The following is a 21,984-nucleotide window of genomic DNA, read 5'->3' on the forward strand; positions in this document are numbered from 1 at the left end:
CGCTGTTCCGCCCGCGGTACCCGACTCGTGCTGCCCGGGCACCGATGGCGGGGCCTGGTTCCGCCCCAATGACACCGGGCGACAATGACGCCATCAGGCCGCGCGCGGTCCCGCCCCCTTCTCCCCCCCCACCCCACCCGCCCGGCTGCCGCTGCCGCCGCCATGGAGTCGAACAGGGACGAGGCGGAGCGGTGCATCGGGATCGCGCTGGCTGCCGCCAAGGCCAACCAGCCCGACAAGGCCCGCCGCTTCCTGGAGAAGGCGCAGCGCTTGTACCCCTCGCCTCGGGTCCGCGGTGAGAGCCCGGTGGGGTGTTGGGGGGGGGGGGTGCGGAGGGGGACCCAGGGGAGCTGGGCCTGCGCCGCCGCCGCCGCGCCTGACCTCTCACCCGCACAGCGCCTGCGCCGAAGGGGTGAGCGCGTGGGGCACGTCGGGTAGACGAGTCCGCCGCGGGGGGGTGGGGGGTGCGTATCCTCTCCCAGAGGGCTTAGCGGCAGCCGGGTGCGCTGCCGTGAGGAGCCGGAGGGGTGTGGGGGGGGTTTGTAGTGTGTATGGGTATGTGTGCCCCAGGCCGGGGGGACGGCAGGGTCACGGAGCCCTCGGCGCTGCTGCCTGCCGCAGACAGCCTGCTACTGCCTGCATGCGCTTCCCCTCGGTCGCCCCTCGTCGCCCCTCGGCCTTTGTAGCTCAGTAGGGCGGGCGTGAGGGTGCGAGGGAGGTGTCCTTCCAGAAGGGAGGGCGGGAAGAGGCACGATGCGAGCAGGGCTCGGTGGCTTTATTTCCTCCATAAGAGCTCTCTGGTTTTGTGCCCCGCGCCCGCGGTCATGGCCACGCGTGAGAGCGTCGCTGTGAGGGTGTCGTTGCCAAGGGCCGCAAGGGCTTGGTGAGGGGGAAGGGCTGCAGAAACCCTATCTCCTTCACGTTCTTCTTCATCCGCTCACGCTTGGTTTGCCTTCACCTCCATCCCTCCCTCAGGGGTGCAGATGTGCTGGCCCTGCTGGAGGATCCCCTCCTCGAGCACCTCAGCCCCAGGAGCAGCGGGCAGCGGTCTCACACAGGCTGACGTTTGAGCATTACTTGGCATCCCAGCTCTTCTGCTCAGCAAGTGTGGCTTCTCATTTCGAATGCCGCCACTGGTTACCACAGACCAGCTACTGCAGTTCATTACAGCACGCATAAAAAACCCCAGCTTCCTCCTTGAAGACCTTCTGCTAGTTCTGTAGGTTTTGAGGAACAATCTAATTTCCTGGAAGCTTTATGGCCTACGTAACTAATACGTCACAAAAGCAACTGGGAAGTGGTTTGCAGAAGCAGCAAGGCAATTCCTTCTCCTTGTGTTCTTAAACTGCAGAAATTTATGCAAAGGGCTGTGGATTTTTTACTACTATTTTCTTTTTCTACTTTGACACACCTTACCTGAGTTTTCATTCTTCAGCCGTGTTTTGCAGCTTCTCTGCCCTGTAAAGAGGCACCTTGTTGCACAAGGTCTCTTCCCATTCCCTCAAACATAGTGTGTCAGGTTGTTGCGTGTGTGGCGTGGTTTTCTTTCACATTCAGAGTTCATACTTCTGCGAAATTGCTGGGTAGGAAGAGTGACTTCTGGAGGCAAAAGCATGGCATAGTACACAGAAAAGCCCACCCTGACCAGCATTGCTCTTCCTGAGGAGCTCTGCTAGGGCATGCCCCAGAAAAGCAGATCTGGGTGACAGCAAGCACCAGTTTGCAGTATAAAGCCATCAGGGTTTGCCCTACTCCTGTGGCCTGGGACAGCTGGAATGAAAGGTGGAGCATCTACTGTTGGAGAAGAGCATAGGGAAAGAAAGCAGACGAAAGGGAAACAGCAGGGCAGGTTAATGTTAAATACACCGTGCTGATTTGTGGCCAGACCCAGCCAAGCTGCTCATGCAGCTGTGTGACCTGTTGTCCAAGCACCGTTCCCTTGCTGTCCTGCCGGTTGCTTGCCCGTGCACTTTGGGTGTATGGTTGGGAAATGTTGTTGAAGATCCCACAGTTACACTGTAGTCGTTGAGTCTTTACATAGTTTGTGCGCCCTTGGGAAATTTCTTCTCTTTCTCAGGAGTTACTCTGGGTTTGGCAATGATCTGCCATGTGGACCTTGCTCAGGCGGCACTTCAGACTCTGACCCTGGCTGGGTCCTACAGGTGTCGTTACAGGATCAGAAAGGGTTTTGCAAGGGAACGTCAGCAAAAAAACCTTTCTATGCTGCCACAACGTGGGACACAAACTCACACTGGTCACCTGGAAGTGGGAATTTTGGAAAAATTAGCAGGAATTTGACAAATGCTGCCTAACAAGTGAGGAAGAGTGACCCACAGCACATACGTGGTTGGGAGCTGAGGTAGCAGAACTGAAAACTCAGTCAGAGTAGTCTTTGCTTCAGTAGTTCATGAATTTCTGCTGTGCTGTCATTCCACAGAGGACCAGTGTGGCTTTGGGATGTAGATGCAATAGGATTGGGGCTGTACAGCAAAACAGGACTGAACTGAGGCCATATGTGGACTTCTGTGGTTGTTTTGGGGAACTACGTTACCAAAAATCTCTTGGCAAGCTGTAGGGAGCTGATGCCAAAACATCAAGAGTGGGGTGGATGGTGGGATAGCCTCACAAGGCAAGGTTTAAAAGTAAATGGGAGTTTCCTCCAGGTTTTGAAGGATCAGAAGCAAAGGCTATGGTTTTGTGAGCACTGTAGTGGTGTAAATATGAGCAAAGGAAGGATTTCATTTTCCGAAAGCTGAAATCCATGAAGTTCCTAAGCTCAAAAGCTCGTTCCATGAATTACTGCTTGTTACCTGCTGTCATTTTTATCCTCCAGTCCGTATCAATTGCCTGTATTGGCTGTTGGATTACTGAGCTTTTTTTTATGCCCCCACAAGCTCTGTGGGGCAGATATGATATCTGGGCTCATCTCTTGGACTGCAAGTGTTGTTTGCACTTGCATAAAGAACATAATACCCCCATAGTGCAAGGTCTGTAACGTGTGATCTGCTGGAGGAGATGAAACGTCCTTCTCAGCCTTAGGCTCCTGGATAAGGGACTGCAAGCTTGTCAAGTTACTGATGCCTTTGCAAATAATACCTGGTTCTAATCATATTATTAAACATGTGCCTATTCTTTTTGGTGGGATGCAGTATATAAACTTAAGAAACTACAGGCATGAAGAGTTCATTCTGACATATGGTAAAAAAAAAATGCAGAAAGAGTTTACACAGATGGCACCATCCAGCTGCCAGGGAAATGCATAATGGTGAGACATTTCTGTGCTTGGAGGAGTCTCACTTGGTTTCACAGTGTTGTTACCTGTGCAGTTAGGCCAGGCCTAAATGTTTGTCCCCTATTGGCTAAAAAGGGTGGAGGGCAGTATCCAAGCCTTTCAAGGAAGCCACAGTCCGCAGCAGTTTACCCAATACACATGAGCATCCCCCCTTAAGGGAAACTGGATTTATACAACTGGTATTCAGTACTTGAGAGTGAACATGGTTTTCATAGGTTCTACACACACTGGATATGTAGGTAAGACAGTGCAAGAGAACAAAGTACCCTTCTGACTCGTGTATTATGGGTCTATTCTATAGGTACATTGCAAATAAGACAGGCCCTCTCCTGTAAGCTATCAGAAATGGCTAGCCTGGATTTGGAGAAAGCTGAGGTTCTTAATGACTTCTTTGCCTCAGTCTTCACTGGTAAAGGCTCTGACCACACTACCCAAGTCTTGGAAGGCAGATGCAGGGACTGTGAGAATGAAGAACTTGGGCCCACTGTAGGAGAGGATCTGGTTTGAGACCGTCTTAAGAACCTGAATGTGCACAAGTCCATGGGTCCTGATGAAATCCACCTGCGGGTCCTGAAGGAGCTGGCGAATGAAGTTGCTAAGCCACTGGCCATCATATTTGAAAAATCATGGCAATCAGGTGAAGTTCCCGATGACTGGAAAAAGGGAAATATAACCCCCATTTTCAAGAAGGGGAAAATGGATGACCCAGGGGATTACAGACCAGTCAGTCTCACCTCTGTGCCTGGCAAAATCTTGGAGCAGATTCTCCTGGAAGGCATGCTAAGGCACATGAAAAACAACAAGGGGCTTGGTGACAGCCACCATGGCTCTACTAAGGGGAAATCCTGCCTGACCAATTTGGTGGCCTTCTATGATGGGGCTACAGAACTGATGGACAGGCGTAGAGCAGCTGACCTCATCTACCTGGACTTGTGCAAAACGTTCGACACTGTCCCACAGGACATTCTTGTCTCTAAATTGGAGAGACATCGATTTTATAGGTGGATCAGTCGGTGGATAAAGAACTGGCTGGATGGCCACATGCAAAGAGTTGTGGTCAATGGCTCAGTGTCCAGCTGGAGACCGGTAACGAGTGGGGATCCTCAGGGATTGGTGTCGGGACCGGTATCATTTAACATCTTTGTCGCTGACATGGACAGTGGGATTGAGTGCACCCTCAGCAAGTTTGCCGATGACACCAAGCTGTGTGGTTCGGTTGATACGCTGGAGGGAAGGAATGCCATCCAGAGGGACCTTGACACGCTTGAGAGGTGGGCTGATGCCAACCTCATGAAGTTTAACCATGCCAAGTGCAAGGTCCTACACCCGGGTCGGAGCAATCCCAGGCACAGCTACAGGCTGGGCAGAGAAGAGATTCAGAGCAGCCCTAAAGAGAAGGACTTGGGGGTGCTGGTCGATGAGAAAACTGAGCATGGTGAGGCACTGGAATGGGTTGCCCAGGGAAGTTACGAATGCTCCGTCCCTGGCGATGCTCAAGGCCAGGTTGGACAGAGCCTTGGGTGACATGGTTTAGTGTGAGGTGTCCCGGCCCATGGCAGGGGGGTTGGAACTAGATGATCTTAAGGTCCTTTCCAACCCTAACTATTCTATGATTCTGTGGTGCTGCCAGCAGTCAGTGCTGCAGTTCTGTCCCGGAAAGTGTCCCATGTGACTGGCATCCCACAGTATTATTTTCTAAGCTCTCTAAAGATACAGCATTGTCACATAATTTACCTGTAGATTTCAAAAGGCAGGAGATAAAGAAGAATAACATGCTTTGTAATATGCTGGAGAACAAGTGTGGAAATGCTTCACTGTTAAGGAGAGACGCCAGGAAAAAAGAGAACAAGGATGTACCACTTTGGTGATCCTTTGTGGCGCCCAGATTGTTCAGCTGGGTAGGCCTGGGGTTTTGGCGAAGGTTGTGTGCAGTGAGAGAAGGAGGCAGTATCTTCAGCAGTAGCTCTCACATCTGGGCAAAAAGCAGGAGGAGCTCAAGGGTTCCTGGGTGAAAAGGTGAGAGGCTTTCTGATGAAGGATGGGGCATGTTAGATTGGTTGCAGGGATGAAAAGGGTACTTTCTATGGGAGAGTTGAGAAGGCAGATTAAACTTAGTGGTCTCTTAACATTTTCTTTTCACCTTTTTGTCATTTCAGTTCTGCTTGAATCACTCAACAAGAACGAGCAATCAGCCAATGGCCAGTCCCAGTCCAAGGAGTCCACAAATCCTCAGTTCAAGAAGATGGGCGGGAACTTCCCATCAGCCAACGGGGAGGTTGGTGGGGAGGCCCCCAAGGGCTACACTCAGGACGAGGTGGATGCAGTGAAGAGGTGTGTGCATGGCTCTCCATGGCTTTAACCTGCAGTTTGTTTGAGTTGGTTGTATGATACCATTCTGTTTTTCACAGGGATTTAAAGATTTCAGCTTTGAACCATATTGGATGGGGTTTAGCTGGCTGGGTGTTAAAAGTGTACTAGGAGGATTTATAGCTACACCAGCTCTGGGAATCAGCTGGGTTGGGTCTATGAGGGATGAGATTTCCCCCCAAAGGTATGCACGAGGGCTTGAGCTGTAAGCATGTAGGCCTCTTCCTGGCTGAGATCCAAAGAGGCATTTTGGGTGCATTCATCTCATGGACTTCACATTAATGTTTGCTTTAGTGTTATTCAGTAATGCTGTGAAAATCACACGTGCTCCCTTGAGATCCTGTAGGTGGAAATCAAGGCTCACAGCTTGTGGAAGGTAGCCCTCCTGCTCTAAGCTTTGGTCTAGTAGCAAGTGACAGGACATACTCCTCTTCCTCTCTCCTGATGATACTCTGTTCCTAGAGCCCAATAATCTAGAAGCCTGCTGTTGGATGCTTCACTCTATTAGCGTGATACACTTCTAAAGCTCCTGCTGGAAGGTCCCAGGGCATGTTTATCCAGTCATCTGTTTTCCAAAGCCTGTTTCAAGCCATTCTTTATTCCTTTCTACCATTTGAAAATACTGGAAGTTGAAGGATGAACTGCAGGCACAGCCACTGGGTAAACTTTGTTTAAGGTTATGGACACAGCCTGAATTGCACAGGAGCTGCTGTGGCTAATGGGCTTATGGGGATGTTTGTTACATCATCCATTTCTCCAAAACCCCAGCAAGCTGTGTTCTGTCTCATCAAAGTCATGTGAGAAGGAGAAACCATTGCTAGGCTGTGAGTGTACCCAGAACAAACTGGCTGCACACACAGGAATGGGCAGCTTCCTCTTTCTTCATCTAGTATTCAGCTGATGTTATTTTTAGGTCTGAATTAACTGAGTATGAGGAGACTAGGGGTAGCGGGGGGACACCCATAGCCCAGCTATCCATCAGATCCTGCCTTGCCGATCCCAAACAGCTTCCAAAACGTGAGCATGATGAATCTGAAGCTTATTTGCCAATGACATTCCTCTGTGGGTGATATCATTGCTTGAGGAGAAGCCCTTCTACCTCTACTGGCTTGACTTGTTCTGTGAGAATGTTTGTATGCTAGTAATGCAGGCACAGTGGGAGTGAGTCGGTGAAAAAATTGGCTCATCCTGTGAGGAATTGGAGCTGAGTAAACCAGAGTTCACTGAACAACACTGATTGAAACTGTGATGTGTGAGATGTTTGCAGAGTTGATGTACTCAATGCAATGTGCTTTTCAGGGCTGAAACTAACTGTCCATGTTTTTTCCCTTCTCTGCTGTCAGGGTAAAGCAATGCAAAGATTACTATGAAATTCTGGGAGTAAGCAGAGAAGCTTCTGATGAGGACCTCAAAAAGGCTTACCGGAAACTTGCCCTGAAGTTTCATCCAGATAAGAACCATGCACCAGGGGCTACAGAGGCATTTAAAGGTAAAAAGCATTTCCAACTCTTTGATTTGCTCTCACCTATCAGGCAGTGGTGCTGAGCTGGGGTAGCAAGGACTCTTAAGAACAACCTCATGAGTCAGGAAGAGTGAAATAAAGTTCTTTGTAAAGTTGTCTCTCTTCTGATCTGGTTGTATTACAAATAAAGTGTAAGCTTAAAATAATAAACACAGGTGGGCACAGGTAGGATTCACCTCTGCTAGTTGGACAAGGAGAAGCCTTCCTTCCTTTACTCCTAGCAACCTTTCCTGTGTGTTGCTTTATTCTCCTTCCACACTGCTCATAAGGAGAGTCCCTCGGGATGTTACCAGTGTCTTTTCTGGAGAGATGCAGGATCATTCCCCCAGCAGGGAGAAGCTCGAAGTCCTGCAGCCATCCAGCACAGCACAGGCGCTGGGATGCACACCTGTTGACTGACAGATCCAGCAGAGACCCACTGAATTGCTCAGTACTAGAGGCAGGTGTTGGGTTCATGAGCCCCTCGAGAGAAACACTGTTGGGGAGGCCCAATGGCAGGAAACTCAGAACTTGTGTTTAGACTCTTCCACTCATTGAGAATTTCAGGCAGCCAGTAAGCCTTCAGGTTTCTAAGCAAGCACTCAGAAGCTGGCCATTGTGAAAGGCTACAGATGGAATTGGTGGATAGAAAACCCAGGTGAAAAATTTTAGGGTGAAACCATCAGCCATACAACTGAACCCAGTCAGAACTCAGAAAGGGTCATCAGGAGGTTCAGTTCTGCTGTGGAGAGCCCAGTTCTCAGGGCCTTTCTACAAATGCAGGAGGGATGTTTCTGGGTAATAAGATACCTTAGAAGTGGCATAATTTTCCAAGAGAATTGCTATTGCTTGGATCATATAACCCTATTTTCCTTTGCAAACTGCAGAAGTTTGATTATTACAGTTTTGCTAAATGGAGAACTTCTTGATGCCAGATGTACAACACAGTTTTTGCAGTGTTAAGGCATTTAAATAGTAACATCTGATTCGGGCTATCTTGGGAATGAAATACATGAGATGTCTGCTGGAGCAGGGAGCCAGGCTAGCCTGGTGTGAGTGTATTGATACAGTATTCGGGTATGCTTCTAGCAGACATGAATTCAGCAGTAAAAGTCTTATGTAAGGTTTGTTCAAGACTTTTAAGACTTAAATCCCTAACTGATAAAGTGTGTTGCCATTAGCAAATAGTGAGCTGACCCCCAGCTACTTGGGAGAACCTGTTTTAGTATGGGGGACAGATTAAAAAGTGAGCATCTGCAAACATCTGTCTACGCCGCATGTGCAGTAAGCCGCTGTTATATAGTTTATCCTTCAATCCCTGCTCAGTGGCGAAAGGCAGGTTTCCTCACCTGTAATCTTAAATAATGATGTTTGCTGAATGCTGTGACAAGAGTTACGTGCCAGAAGTCGTGCATTAAGCAAGGTGCCCTTTATCCTCCAGTGCAGAGCTATCTGCTATCTCTCCTCCAAGCCTTGCCTCATTTGTTCCCCTGTCCTTCAGCCCCTGAGCTGAGCTCCTACTTTGCAGGGCTCACTAAAGTCCAACTGTTTGGTTCCAGAGGGTGAAGGGGAAAATGTGCACTGCTATGAGGATTTTAGTTAATCTTTCCTTACGTTGATGTATTAGGTGAAGTCTTGGCATTCGTCTTCCCAGTGACAGCTGATAAAGTATTACAGCTTGTCTCAAGACCTTGTCTCAGTCTGTCGTTGCAGTTAGCTGCAGTTTGTTTTCTGGCAGATCTGCATCACTACCTTTGGCTGATACTGGAGAAAGAGTTGAAACTGGCTACTTTGAGCTAAAATCCTGATCTGGAATGAGATGTTTCTTGGGCTTTGTCAGCAGAAAGAAACAAACAAGACCCTGAACCACTACATTTTCATTGCTTAATCGTACAGTTTAAAAGATCAAGCTAATATGCTGAGAGACAGTCCTTGTCGTCCAGCTTCACTGCCTGTTTGTAGAAGTGTTTGCTCTGTGTGAACTAATTATAACCAACAAGGAGAGCAAGTGTACTGACATTACATCCTCCACACTCCAAATCTCTGGTCTAAGAAGAAACCGTACACCTCAATCTGACTACCAGCAAAATGTTGGATCTTGGAGTTAATCTCTTCCAAAGGGCATGTATCTCCCTTTTCTATCACTTCTGCCCCTGCCTTTCACACACAAGGCAACTACTGTCATGAACATTTTTTTGCCTTCTTGCGACACGAGGAGGAGAGAGGATAGGCTCTGAAGTCACGTAGGGAGGCTCTTGGGTAGGTTGGTGCAGAGGTGAAGTGGTAAGCTGGAACATGTCAACAGAGAAGTACAGAAATAGAAGGGTGATAGGCAGATATTCTGGTAGAGAGGCTCAAACATGCTGAGGTTGGAAGGAGAGTGAGCTGGGGAACTGGAGGGGCTTTACTTCCATGACATTTCTACCATCACAGGCACTAACAGTCCTTGTAATTATGCACCTTATTTTTGGCATCTAGAAATCCTGAAATTCATAGTTGATGGACACAACTTCTAGCCAGTGTTTTCTTACAAGCTCTTATGGGAGGTTTTAAAAGTCTCTTTCAGTGACCTAGCCCTTATATAAATTCTTTGCAGTTCTGGTTTTAGGCTATGACATTAAATTCCCTTAGTGCCACTTCTGAATAAAATTTGTCAACTGAACTTGTATTTTCCTATACAGTTGCTTACAGCTGAAGGACTCGGGCATTAGTTGTTCAAAAGAAATAATTTCTAGTCAAACATGTAGCTGCTGTGCTACCAGCATTTCCTTTGCAGTTCATAGTTTCATTCATCTGGGATGGTTTCTCTAGGGACATATACCGAATTCATACCAGTCATATCATAACTTCTTCATTTGAATTAATTAAGGCCTTTTTAATTGAGTCTCTTACTGTGGTTTCTTTCTGTCTGTGTTTGCCAGAGAACCGTGCCAGGTGCTAGTGCTCTGCCACTGAAGTAGCCTGTTGAAAAGATGTGGGTAGTTGACAATGTCATTTGTGTAATAAGAAAGGCAAGTCCTGTCAGTTTGCAGGACTAAATGTATTATCTGTAAAAGAAAGATGCTAATTGCTTCCTTATTGTCAATATTTCAGCCATTGGTAATGCATACGCAGTATTGAGCAACCCAGAGAAGAGGAAGCAATATGACCAGTTTGGAGACGAGAAACTCAACCCAGCTCGGCACGGACACAGTCACTCGGACTTCCACCGTGGGTTTGAGGCAGACATCTCCCCCGAGGACCTCTTCAACATGTTTTTTGGTGGTGGTTTTCCTTCTAGTAAGCACATTAAACCTTAATCTCTTGAATGGGACCCAATCCTTTTGACAGAGCAGCAGTGCAGTAGGGATTTGTATGGCTGTGCAAGGATTGCTGAGTTTGATGAAAGCTTTTCACACATGATCTAAACACCCAGAGTTTTCTAAGTAGTTCATAGGAATCCTTGGAGAACTCAGCAGCCAGCAGGGAATACCATCAGAGCTGAACTTCTTTGCAACTTGTTTGCATGTTGGCTGCATTAGCTGTTACTAGGTTGAGTTGAATGTTAGAATAAAAAATATCTTGTTTTAAGGCTAGTTGTAAAAATAATCCTATTTTGAAGAAAGCTTTTCTTTCTGGTGGTTTTAGAAGTTAAATCTTCTTATCAGAACAAACTATGGTAATGCCTGGGCCTTGTTCTTGATCTGTAACTGCTCTGCCATGCAGCTGAAGCAGTTTCTCGGAGATCAGTGTCCACTTCCTTCTTTGCATTTTGTCCCATGAAAAAGAGGAAAGTGTTATTCCTAGAGCTTAATTTAAACTTTTGAATTGAAAATTAAATCTGTATCCTGTCTATCCACAGTGCTGACCCTGGTTTGGGGAGCAAGAAAGAACCGATTGACTGTTCCTTCAATTGATTGGTTCCAAGCAAAAAGACAGGTTCAATATAAGGATAAGGGTATTTTATAAGACTCCCTTGTATTTACTCTAGTCATCGTTGACTGGCAGTGGAGGCAGTGGTTATTTGACCTCTGTGGATCAACTTGGAATCACAAATATTTTTGTTCAGTTGAGAAGATTTACTCTGGTAGCTCTTTCCTATCTGGTATGTAAGAATTAACACACTAATGTCTAATACTTGCAAAGTCATCTTGAAGCCTTTTGCAGCATGTTCTGCCTGTCCGGGAGGTACGGCTACTCCAGTTTGAAAACAAGAGGTTGCTATTTTAGCTCCGTCTTTTTTTTCCTTTCCTCACTGCCCCAAGAGAATTCAGGACTGCTTTCTCAGCTGGTCTCCCTTTTCAGCTGTAGTTTTGACATTTAAAACTAGACATGGAGGAGCTCTGGTTTTTGGGTTGAAGAACTACCAGAATTATTTATTTTGTAATTGGTTTTAATCTAAAGTAAATTCAGTTCAAAGTGAGGAGGCTTGTACAAGATATTACGTCTACAGAGCTGACCCTGCTTTAAGCAGGAGGTTGGACCTTCTGAGATTGCTTCCAAGCTGAAATTTTTATATGATGCTACAAAGTCCACCAAAGCCCACCACCAGTTCCCTTGCAGACATATCTGCTTAGTACCTCTTAGGAATACTTCTTTTTCAGCAGTGGCTTATATAGCTCATTTTTTAAATGTTGGCTACAGGTGATGAATAGAATTTTCTTTGTATGCATTCAGTCTCCTGTGCATATCAGTCTCCTGTGGGGTCCTGTATTTGCTTCACCCTAAAGCTCCTGCCATCTCTGTCAGGGCAGCATGATGGAGTGGCTTGAGTCCAGGGGCTTTGGCCATATGGTTTCTTGAGCAAAACCGTGGATGTGTACCTTGTGCAGTGGCACATATGCAGGGGTCTCAGGAATAGCCCAAGTCTGTCAAATCACCACTTCACTGAGACATCCTAGTTCCAGCCTTGAAGCAGCCCATCCAAGGCAGATAAGGGTCTTCTGGCTCTGAACTGGCTGGCATGCTGCTGGCTACAAGACAGCAGCATGCCAGATGACGAGCTGACAGTCAGTCTAGACGAGCTGAAATGAGAGTGGTGGTACTGTCAGACCATATCTAAGTGTGAGCACAGCATGGATTCCTTTACAATCTCCATGTCGTTATATCTTTGCTGAGTGTGGCCTGAACCAAAGAAACAGATCAAGCCTATTCAACAATGTTTAAAGTTAAAATTCCTGAATTTGCTGTTGCCAGCACCCTACTTATTCCTGCTGTGTTTTCACTGGTGAGGCTGACATAGAACATAGACGCCCTTTGTGGTTCCTTCCTGCCCAGCCAGCACCATCGCTGACTTTTGTGTAACACTTCTCTTCTGTCTGTAGGTAATGTTCATGTGTACAGCAACGGCAGGATGCGATATACCTACCATCAGAGGCAGGACAGACGAGAACATCAGGGTGACGTAAGTGGAGAACAAACTGGGGGCTGGGAGCCTAAAGGTTATTCTGACACATGAGGTGTGAGCTAGTCGGTGTAGCCGTCTTGTGAAACAGTCCTGCTTGCTTCCACCCTCCTGACAGAAAGCTAGAGCCATGGGAAGTGAGCTGCCTTCAGAATTTACACCAAGTTGCAGTTTAATTTACTGCTGGTGGTTCTCCCAGACTCTTACAGCTGTCATCCAGTGGGGAAAACGCTGGTGTCTCTTTAGACAGCGCTGCCTTGAAATAAGATGGTACTAGTAAAGTGTTTCTGTCTTTACCACAGAATAAGCATTTCCTTTCTGATTTAATTCTGTAATTTCAAAGGGTAAAATGCACTTTTCAGATAATATGGATGCTCGTGGCTCCTTCTCCCTTTTATTCCAGTATTAAAGATGGGGTGTTTCTAATCTGTGATGCTGAAGAAAGGCACTTTATAGCATGAGCTATTTTTATGTTTTCCCACCACAGAATATCTAAGTATATCTCCAGCACTCCAAGCCCTCTGGTTTAGAGCAGTGGGAATTAGGGACTTACTGTTCAAGAAACCAGGGTTATATAGTGAAAATAACTGTTTTCTGGGCATAACCAATTATAATTAGAAACAAACAAACAACTAAGACTCCCTAAATATATTTTCTCAAGCTTAAAGGGGAAAGTGTACTCTGCTGAAACTGGAGGGAGCTCAGGAGGTGAGGTAGAGAGGGAATTACTTTCATCTGACACTAAAGAGGGGATAAGGTTCTGCTCACTAACACAAGCAGGACAGAAAACACATATGCTCTAGAAAAACAAAATATAAGCATGAGACTTGAAATTCACTCAGTATCCCTGCCAGTCCCCTCTGCCCTTTGTCACATCCAGAGAAGGGGCAGTGGGTTTGGACCTTCAGTCACACTTCCTTTCCTGGGTGGGAACTGTGGGCTGATGAGTTCCCCTGAGTTATTTTGGAGTGCCTCCTAAGCATGTGAAAAGCAGGGGAATCGAGGGTGTCTTAGGGCTGGGAGGGTGAGGGGGTGATGCTATGGGGTCCTTGTGTACATGTGTACAGGTGGCACTCCACTCTGTGTTTCTGTTCCTTCAGGGTGGCCTTGGGTTGTTTGTCCAGCTGATGCCTATCCTCATCCTGATCATTGTGTCTGCTCTCAGCCAGATGATGGTCTCCAGCCCACCTTACAGTTTGAGCCATAGGCCGTTAGTACCCATTACTCTAACACTTACCTAGCTGGGGAGGGGGTTGGGCTCTGGAGGGCAGGGTGGTTTGGTGGGGTAGGGATTTAGGCTGTCTGGTTTTTCTGTCTTTTGGGGGGGTTGGGTTGTTTGGGTTTTTTTACTTTATCTCATCACAGCGTTGCTTTTGTTGGCACATGTCTCACACATCAGTGAAGGCCTCCTGTTTCTCAAACAGGTCTTGAGATGGAAAGTGTACAGAAGGTTGTAGGGTGCTCACTTGCCTAAGGGAGGATGTTCTTTGACAGAGACCTTCTGCAGCTGGGTGTTTCTGTCCTAGAAAGGGGCAGACGAAATGACTTTGAGAGGCACTAGCTGAGCACCAAGATCCCATATGCAGAATGAATTGAGGTGCAGAGTTAAATTGGACTGTGAAAAACAAAAGCTAGATCTGTTCTTCATGAAAGCCTCAGTTTATGCCAAGTACAAAGGAGTAGAGGGAAAGAAGAAGGAATAAAAGACACATAGCGTAAAAGACACTCCTAGAGAAATTCCCTATTTTTAAAGCTGTTTCATTCTAGATCCTGTGGAAATGCCCTGATATGCTTACTTGGCTGACAAATGAAGTGAGTCTGTTCTTACCCACTTTGAAGTGCCAACAAGGAATGGGAAAACAGGCTTGATTTCTGGCTGCTTGCATCATTCTTGACAAAAGCTTAAAGTATTTTCACTGGAAGCTCCTTATATGTATTTAAAGAGGGGAGACTGATTACAGCCAGTGGTCCCTGTTTAGTTTCACAGGTGACAAAGTTTGCCATTGATGATGTTAAATACTATAAATCGCAGCTTGGCTTTCGAGTCCAAGGTGAAGACTATGACATTAGTGCTCAGAACCAAAAGATGGAGTGTTTTTTTAAGAGGGCACAGTTACGGGTTATTCTGAGAAGCTAAAGAATACTGAGATGTGATTTCTGCAGTTGATATCAGGACTGCAAATTAAGCATATACATATATATACCAGTTTGGTTTATACTGGTGAAGAGGTGGTTTGTGGAAGACGTTCAGTGGAGGACAGCTAAGTGGGCAGGCATTTTATTCCAGCCTTGTCAGCTGTCAGAAAAAAGCCATCCCTGAGTCTCAGCTGTTTCTCTGCTGCTTGGTTCCCTGTTCCCTCTGCTGTCCCTGTCTCTGCATGCTCAGGTAGCAGCAAGAAAACCAATTCCCAAGTTTGGATTTGGACAAGAGCAGCAAATGAGCTGATCCAGACCTCCCCAATCCTTCCTGAGTGACCAGGGCACCTCAAATGGAATTAGCTTTGGAGCAAAAGGCGCGCTGCGCCGGCAGGCGGTGCTGCTCGCTCACTCACCCGCGCAGGCAGCCCTGCTGCCTCTTGTAAAGGGAAATGCTGTGCTTGGCAGTCGTTCAGCAGAAAGCTGGAGCTTGCTGCACTGAACTCAGTCACGAGGAGGCGAGAAGCTTTTAAACCGGGTTAGGTTTCAACGGCACACAGAGATTTTAATGTCACTTCTTGACAGTGAAGCTGTCACTGAAAGAGGTAGAGAGTCCTAAAGAACCATTTGTTACTTGATTACCTTTTTCAGTCTCTTCCAAAACCTAGCTTTCTGCTGAAGGGCCTCTCTGGCTGTGGGTCTGACTCCGACGCTCTGCTCTTCAGTAACACCTCATCGAATTTGCATGACTTAATTGCATGTCTGACTTCAGGTGGCAGGTGTCTTGAACCAGGTCCTGCCCTTGTTTTGATGCTTCACACTCAAGCATGCTGCTGAAGCTCTGCAAGCTTAAGTACTCCTCCTGTGAGGGTACACTTTGTAGCCTCCATAGTTCATCATTATACAGAAGCAGCATTTGAACTTCAGGAGAACTTAGGGCCCTGTCTGGACAGGTGAAATGGTGAGCCAAGCTTCTTCCAGAACTGTGTCTCTGCCAGCAGGCACTGCTGGAGTTGCATTAGCCTTTCTCTCAAAGAATGCCAGTAGAGCCTTTTGGTCACGTTCAGTCTATCTGGTTACCCACCACTCATCTACGAGTGCTGGACCTTGATGAAACTTGCAGAAGTCTTTGAATCACTCCTGTAAACACTGATAATAGGCTGAAGGGCTAGCCGGATGAGTAAATGTTTATACCTGCCTTGAGAATCAGGCTCACTTTTAATGCAGCAGCCAGCTGGTATTTATTATGGGAAACTTTGGGCATGTTTCCAGATGGAGCTGTTCGTTATGAATCCAGCATTTGGGCACAGGTCCTGTGTTACAGCTTGCAAACACACCCTAGTGAGTATCTCTGGGTTTGCTGAAGTGTCAGGGAAAATATGTACAGGGCTTTGTCTGAAATGCAAATCCATGAGGGTAGGGTAAGAAGAGATTTCCTTCTAGAAAGTGCTTTCCGTGCTAGTTGGTGCAGGTTGAGTGCAGAGTGGGTCTAATTTTGTTCTTGCAGCCACAGTGTTCATTGCAGCATGTGATGTGGTAAGGGAAGCTGACGCTCCTGGCGTTAGCAGATACCTTAGCAGAGGGGACTGGGTGTGACTTGGCAGAGGGGAGCCTGTGGGGAGCTGTGACAGTAGCCCCTGCTCTGTCCTCACCTTGGCGCTCACCTGCTCTGCACAGGCACCATTCTGCCTCGCTGGCTGCTCTCACCCTGCTCTGCACAAGCATCAGCCTCCAGGCTTTGTAACCATCCTTGGGGCTCACTGCCAAAAACAGATGATGGTGTCGTCAGCAAGGAAATTGCAGAGAGATTTAATTAGTGCTGAAAATTCTAGTGAACACTTTATTTTAAGTGGGGTTAGGCCTTGGGCAATCTGCCTCAGAGTTATATCTGTATTCAAAGCTCTGCCCACCTAGCTAGAGGCCTGGCAGGTTTTCTCTCCCTGTGTTAGCATTTTATTTCCAGCAGAAATAAACCTTTCCAAACCTTCAAGCCCATGGATGCTTAGGAGCGATGTATGTTTTCACTGTTCTGGTATCGTGGCACGTTGTGCACTATGAATTGCTGGGAGCTTTTGCTATTCCCTTGAAGCATGTCCGACACTGTTCTGCCTCTTCTCCTTGAACTAGGTCTGTGGGTCACACACACAGGAGAGTGACAGAGCACTTGAAGGTCATCTACTACGTGTCTGAGAACTTTGCAGAGGAATACACAGGCACGAACCTGAAAAACGTTGAAAAGAGCGTGGAGGAGGACTACATTGCAAACCTTCGAAATAACTGCTGGAAGGAGAAGCAGCAGAGTGAGTAGTGTGGGGTCAGGAGTGGAGGGTCTTGGCTGCTGCATGAGGTCAGCTTTGGAAAGGTCATCAACTGGGGACTGAGTTAGGCTAAGGTTATACTTTAACACAGTGCGAGCACATTTCCTGTATTGTTGGTATTTATTTCACTCTATGACTTTGTGACAAATGCAGTATGTGGGGGGTTTGTTTTTTAATGCTGCTGTAGAACTGGTCAGACAAGAGTTGTGCCCCAGAGATTCCGGAGATGGAAGGTTGCAGCCATCTGATTTTCAGGAGGGCTCTCATAGCTCTGTGTAATACTGTAGTTGTTTGAGGACCACATCTAAAAGTCTGTTGCCCATGAAGTCCTCCATCCCACAGCCTATCCCTGTTCAGCAGGGTGTGGTGGCAGCACTGACACTGCCTTGCATGCTGTCTAAGGCAAGCAGGGTATGGAGGGACAGCTACCCAGACAGATGAGAGATGAGAGATGATCTGGACAGGCAGCACAGTGTGGTGAGGACAACAAACTTTTTGCTGAGTCCCAGGGGTGACCTGACTTCTCTGCCTGCCTGTTCTCACCAGGTGATGATCACAGCTCTTGGAGCAGTGGTCAGGGTAGGATTTGAGTGCCTGGGACACAGGAGGGGCTGTTAGAGCCCCAGGTAGTGCCAGGTGAGGACAATGCATGAAGCTTTGACCCTCTAAGTTTCTTCTGCTGGGGTAACCATTGTGTAGGCTGGCTCATGAGCCTCCTGGGACTAGAGGCATGTTCTGTTAGGTTCCTAAGGTTCTTTTCCCATGATGGATGAGCTGTCAGCGTATGTTAGCTTACGCCCATCCTGTCCTAAAGGGCACAGGGCATTTCCTCAGCCTCATCCTGTGCTTCATCTTGCCTTTAAAACCATGAGTTGCCTCCTGTTCCCAGAAGAACCCATGGTGGGATGTGGCCTGGCAGGTGGGTCTCCTTCCACATCGGGTTCATAACGCTGGGCTTTTCCCTTTGCAGAGGAAGGCTTGTTGTACCGGGCACGCTACTTTGGAGACTCAGATCTGTACCGACGAGCACAGAGCATGAGCACCCCCAGCTGTAGCAGACTGTCAGATGTTCAAGCCCTGCATGGATAGTCACCGCCTGCCCGCTCAGCAGAGGTCTAAGTACGAGCTGGTGATGCTTCTCCTGGCAGCAGAGCAGAGCACAATAGTGCTTTTAATACTTAAATCTCTGTGTGAGACACCGATCCTCATGAGTCTCCTCTGGATGCACACACGTCACAAGGGGAAGCTCCCCCGGCTGTCAAGCATACACTTGTTAATTGGGAAATTGATTTTGTTTAGTTTGCATGTTGGCACCCTCGGCTCTCTCCAAGCTCCCTGTTTTATCTGGCACTGGCAGTGTTGGTCTCTAGGAACAGAGCAAAAGCCCAAGGCTTGTTGGCGACACAGCCGAGGTCTTGTCAACTATGCAGTCGGTAGAGCAGCCATGCACGCCTCGGCTAGTTGGGAGCTTTTCACCAGCCATGGCAGGCAGCTGCCATGTGTTAATGAAGCCTTTTTTGGTTGCTTTATTGTCTGTTTTACTGAAAAAGCTGTTGTCCCCTGGTACTTGAAGCAATATGACGACAGAGAATGCACTCCTGCCAAACAGATGTTCCTTGCCCCTGCCGTTGTCTTCCCATGACACTCAAGGAGAACAAAGCAAATGGCCAGAGTTCACAGCAGGTCGTAAAAGTAACTTACTGTGTTAAACTGGGGATCAAAGTAAAAACAGCTGAGGGGGTGCCTGGGAGACTCAGGGGTTAGAGAGGTTGGATTAAGGTGAGCCCAGGGAGCACGTGTGAGACCGGGTGTGCTGGGTGACAGGAGAACTGCACGAAAATAAGGGAAAAAATTGGCATGCATTTTGGAGTCCTTTTTCTGCTTAATTATCTGAGCTGATCTCACCTACCAGGTAGTGCTGGGATGGCTGTGGAACACCCAGGCCCCTCCTACCACAAACTTACTGGAAAACAGGGTTTCTATAGAAAATTAATCAGAGGTGAAGCTTGCCCCAAATGTTAATTTTACAGACACCACTTAGGCTTGTGAAGACTACTTCAGGTTGTCGGACACCTGGCTGCTTGATTTATAGATACAAGTAAGGAGGTTTAGCAGAGGAGGGGTTTTTTTGGTTTTTATTTTCCTTGGCAAAGGGAGTGCGCCTAAAGTTTGGCATTTCAAACAAATCCCCTGGGTTGCATTCGGCCTTTCTTGGGGTGTATCCTGTTTATGGAGCCATTCTTATCTTGATATACCCGCTCTCCTGTTTTGATAACTGCGCCTCTTCTTTCATGACAGACCAGCATTAATTAGCTGCTTTTCTTCAATTGCCTCTCTGAACCTGTGGTCTGAAAAGAGAGCTGCTCTTAGGCAGAGGGCTCGCTGTGGATCGAAACAGTGCAACTGACAAAGCTGCTGCCTGTATTGTGGGGGGGAACAAAGGGGGAGGTACAGTGACGTGCGCTTGTCCAGAGACTGACACCGTTACCGCTTTTGTCCCCAGACTCTTGAAATGCCTGAAGACTTTTGGTGACGTGCACTGAATCGGGGTGACAGACTTGCTATTTCAGAGAATCAAACCTTATCTTACAAATGGAATTGGAGAATTAGCAACGCACAACTGCCCTCTTTCTTCTCTCTGCCTGTCTCCACCATTCGACCTACGTCTGGGGCAGCGATTAGGACAGGAAATCGAGCTGCCCATGTTCCTTCTTCCCTTCTGACACCACTAGCGTGCAACAGTCCCATTGCTCCTGGGATCCCGCAACCCTGAGAACAGACACATAGAGTGTAAAAACACTAACTGTAGAAGCCACGAAGCAGAAGGACATCCTTTGTGACCGTGCTGGTCACTGCTGACGGAGAGGGGAATTGGACGATTCGGTGACAAAGCTCTAAAGAAAAGAAAACCAATATATAATCTATTTAGAATTAATTTATAGCTGTATATATGTTGTACTTTTAAACTATGCAGGGGTTGGATGATTAAATTATTTTGTTTTCTGCCCGGTTTGGTAAACAAGGAAGCGGGAAGTCTCTTCCCAGGGTGTCTCGTCCTGCAGCGCTTTCCTGCCTGACACACTAACACAAGAATCACTTTGCAGTTACTGTAATTTGCTTTCTGGAGGACAGCAGCATTCTGCTCCTTGGGATGTCGATACCTGCCTGTCAGGTTTTAATAAAAGGAATTCCAGCTCTGTAGGAGGTAACAGAGAAAGAGGGGAAGCTCTCCAGATTTGTGGTGTGGTTCTGCCGCATTGGCAGAAGCTGCAGCAGGTCAGCTGAGCCCCAGCGTCACGCTCGGTGGTGGGAAGGATTGTCCCGGATGGGTTTTGCTCATCAGTCTTCGGGTGTATTTGTGCACATAACTTCTTTTTTTTTGCAGAGTCTGCTTTAATTTTGCCTCGTAATCAGTGTGCAGCGTTCGCTCTCTAAACAGGGCTTTCCACGAGCTGCCTCCCTTTGTTACAGTTGTTTCTGGTCTGTCTGACACTTGGGGTTCCTCACCCACCATCATTCCTGTTTGCAGCTTGGCTGTGGCCTTGACACCCTATCTATCTCCGATGTTTCCTAGAGGAGACCTGTAAAATACTGCTAATTCATAAGAAACAGAGCTTCCTATTGCTTCTGTTGAAAGAAGTGTTGCTGGGGGAGATCGGCGCCTGTGCCAGAGCTCTCCTTGGACCCCACCTGAGCTCTGCAGTGCATCTCTCACTCCATCACCACTGGGCAGGACTGGCATAAAGGCAGCGGGAGGGCACTCAAGGTTAGGAGCCATCTCTTCAAAGCAAAGCTGGCACGAGCTGAGCTACCTTCCGTGGGATAAACTGGATTCTTTTCCTTGGCACTTTTCAGTTCATTTTTGTCTAAAGACATTTCCAGTGAGAACCATCCCCCGACACCCTTAGGGGAATGAATCAGAATCGTGGCAGCTCCTGGGTGGGATGGCAGGGGCTGGAAGTGGTGAGAGGTAAGGTGGTTTTGTTTCTTTGTCATTAGGAACCCACGTGCACTGTCTTCAGCCATTGATTTGTTTTGCAAAATACTGGCCTGCCTGTTAGCTGCAAGCCTTATTATCCCACAGGCACCGTTACTTGGGCCTGATTTTAAAGGGTTGGGGTTTCTTGGTTGTTTTGTTGGTTTCCTTAAATTATTCTTCTGCCTTTGGATGGAAGTTGGATGGCATTTGGAAACAGCTTCTACTAGAGGCTCAGGCTAGCCAGCACAAAGAGATCCTGGGGAGGGGGTTAAACAAGAAATATGTTCACGTAAGTTGCTGAATGTCTTGCACAACAGCATTCGTTGCCCAGAACCTGCCCACCAAACCCTTTTGATTATATTTTTCCAAGTCGATCCCCATGGATAATAACGAGCCAGAAGGCGTAGATCCTAATGGATGCTCAGAGTGGCTGTATCTCTCGATTTAGAATTAATTATACAATTGTACATCTATAAATAAATGTTTATAATGTGAAAGGCTCCTGCTGTGTTGGTGTCCTGTGGATCCTTGCCCCAGCCAGCTCTGGTTTTACAGCTCCTTCTTCACACCACCTCTGTTGCATCCACACAGGTGTTCAGTGAATGGGATTTGGTGTCTCTGGTGTCCCAGCAAGCCCCAGCGGCGGAGAGCTCCAGTGCTGCAGAGGCCTCCCCAGCGTGGGAGAGGTAAGGACAGGGAGAAGATGGAGAGCAGGTAGTGTCCCCCCGAATTAGCCGTGGGTTCTGGTAAGGGGATGGCAGAGGCTTAGAAAGACATCTTTGCTTCAAACTGGTTCCACAGGGATGCTCCCAGTAGGGTGCCTTGTGCCTCATCTTCCCTTGAATCAAAGAACCTTTGTTAGCCAGGTCCCCCACATCCTCTGGCCAAGCTCTTTTTGGGGATGCTTTATTCTCACTCCATAATCCCACCATCCTGGCAGCATCATCCCAGTGCTCAAAGGTGCCCTTCAGACAGGTTTGGGGAGGGCAGGGGGCAGGAAGGCTTGGG

General features: G+C 47.6%; 1 protein-coding gene across 3 annotated transcripts; it reads left to right on the forward strand.

The window, feature by feature from the left end:
- Positions 1-132: 132 nt before the first annotated feature.
- On the forward strand, positions 133-21,474 carry DNAJB12 (DnaJ heat shock protein family (Hsp40) member B12). 3 transcript variants are annotated; one of them, XR_009728521.1, is made up of 9 exons: positions 133-295; positions 5,449-5,623; positions 7,003-7,148; positions 10,254-10,439; positions 12,464-12,543; positions 13,644-13,753; positions 16,807-16,979; positions 17,968-19,394; positions 19,501-21,474. XR_009728521.1 is itself a non-coding variant. In XM_061373872.1 (9 exons), the coding sequence occupies exons 1-8, from the start codon at positions 163-165 to the stop codon at positions 18,084-18,086; spliced, it is 1,122 nt and encodes a 373-aa protein (XP_061229856.1). In that variant the 5' UTR covers positions 133-162; the 3' UTR covers positions 18,087-18,110; positions 19,501-21,474. The 3 variants fall into 3 exon arrangements, 2 of the variants coding, with proteins under 2 accessions (XP_061229856.1, XP_061229855.1); XM_061373872.1 differs by having other exon boundaries at positions 17,968-18,110; XM_061373871.1 differs by having other exon boundaries at positions 17,968-21,474.
- Positions 21,475-21,984: the final 510 nt, after the last annotated feature.

Source organism: Neopsephotus bourkii, unplaced genomic scaffold, assembly GCF_033783945.1.
Source record: "Neopsephotus bourkii isolate Nb327-2 ecotype Australia unplaced genomic scaffold, CSIRO-AGI_Nbou_v1 NB_1634, whole genome shotgun sequence".
NCBI classification, from domain to species: domain Eukaryota; kingdom Metazoa; phylum Chordata; class Aves; order Psittaciformes; family Psittacidae; genus Neopsephotus; species Neopsephotus bourkii.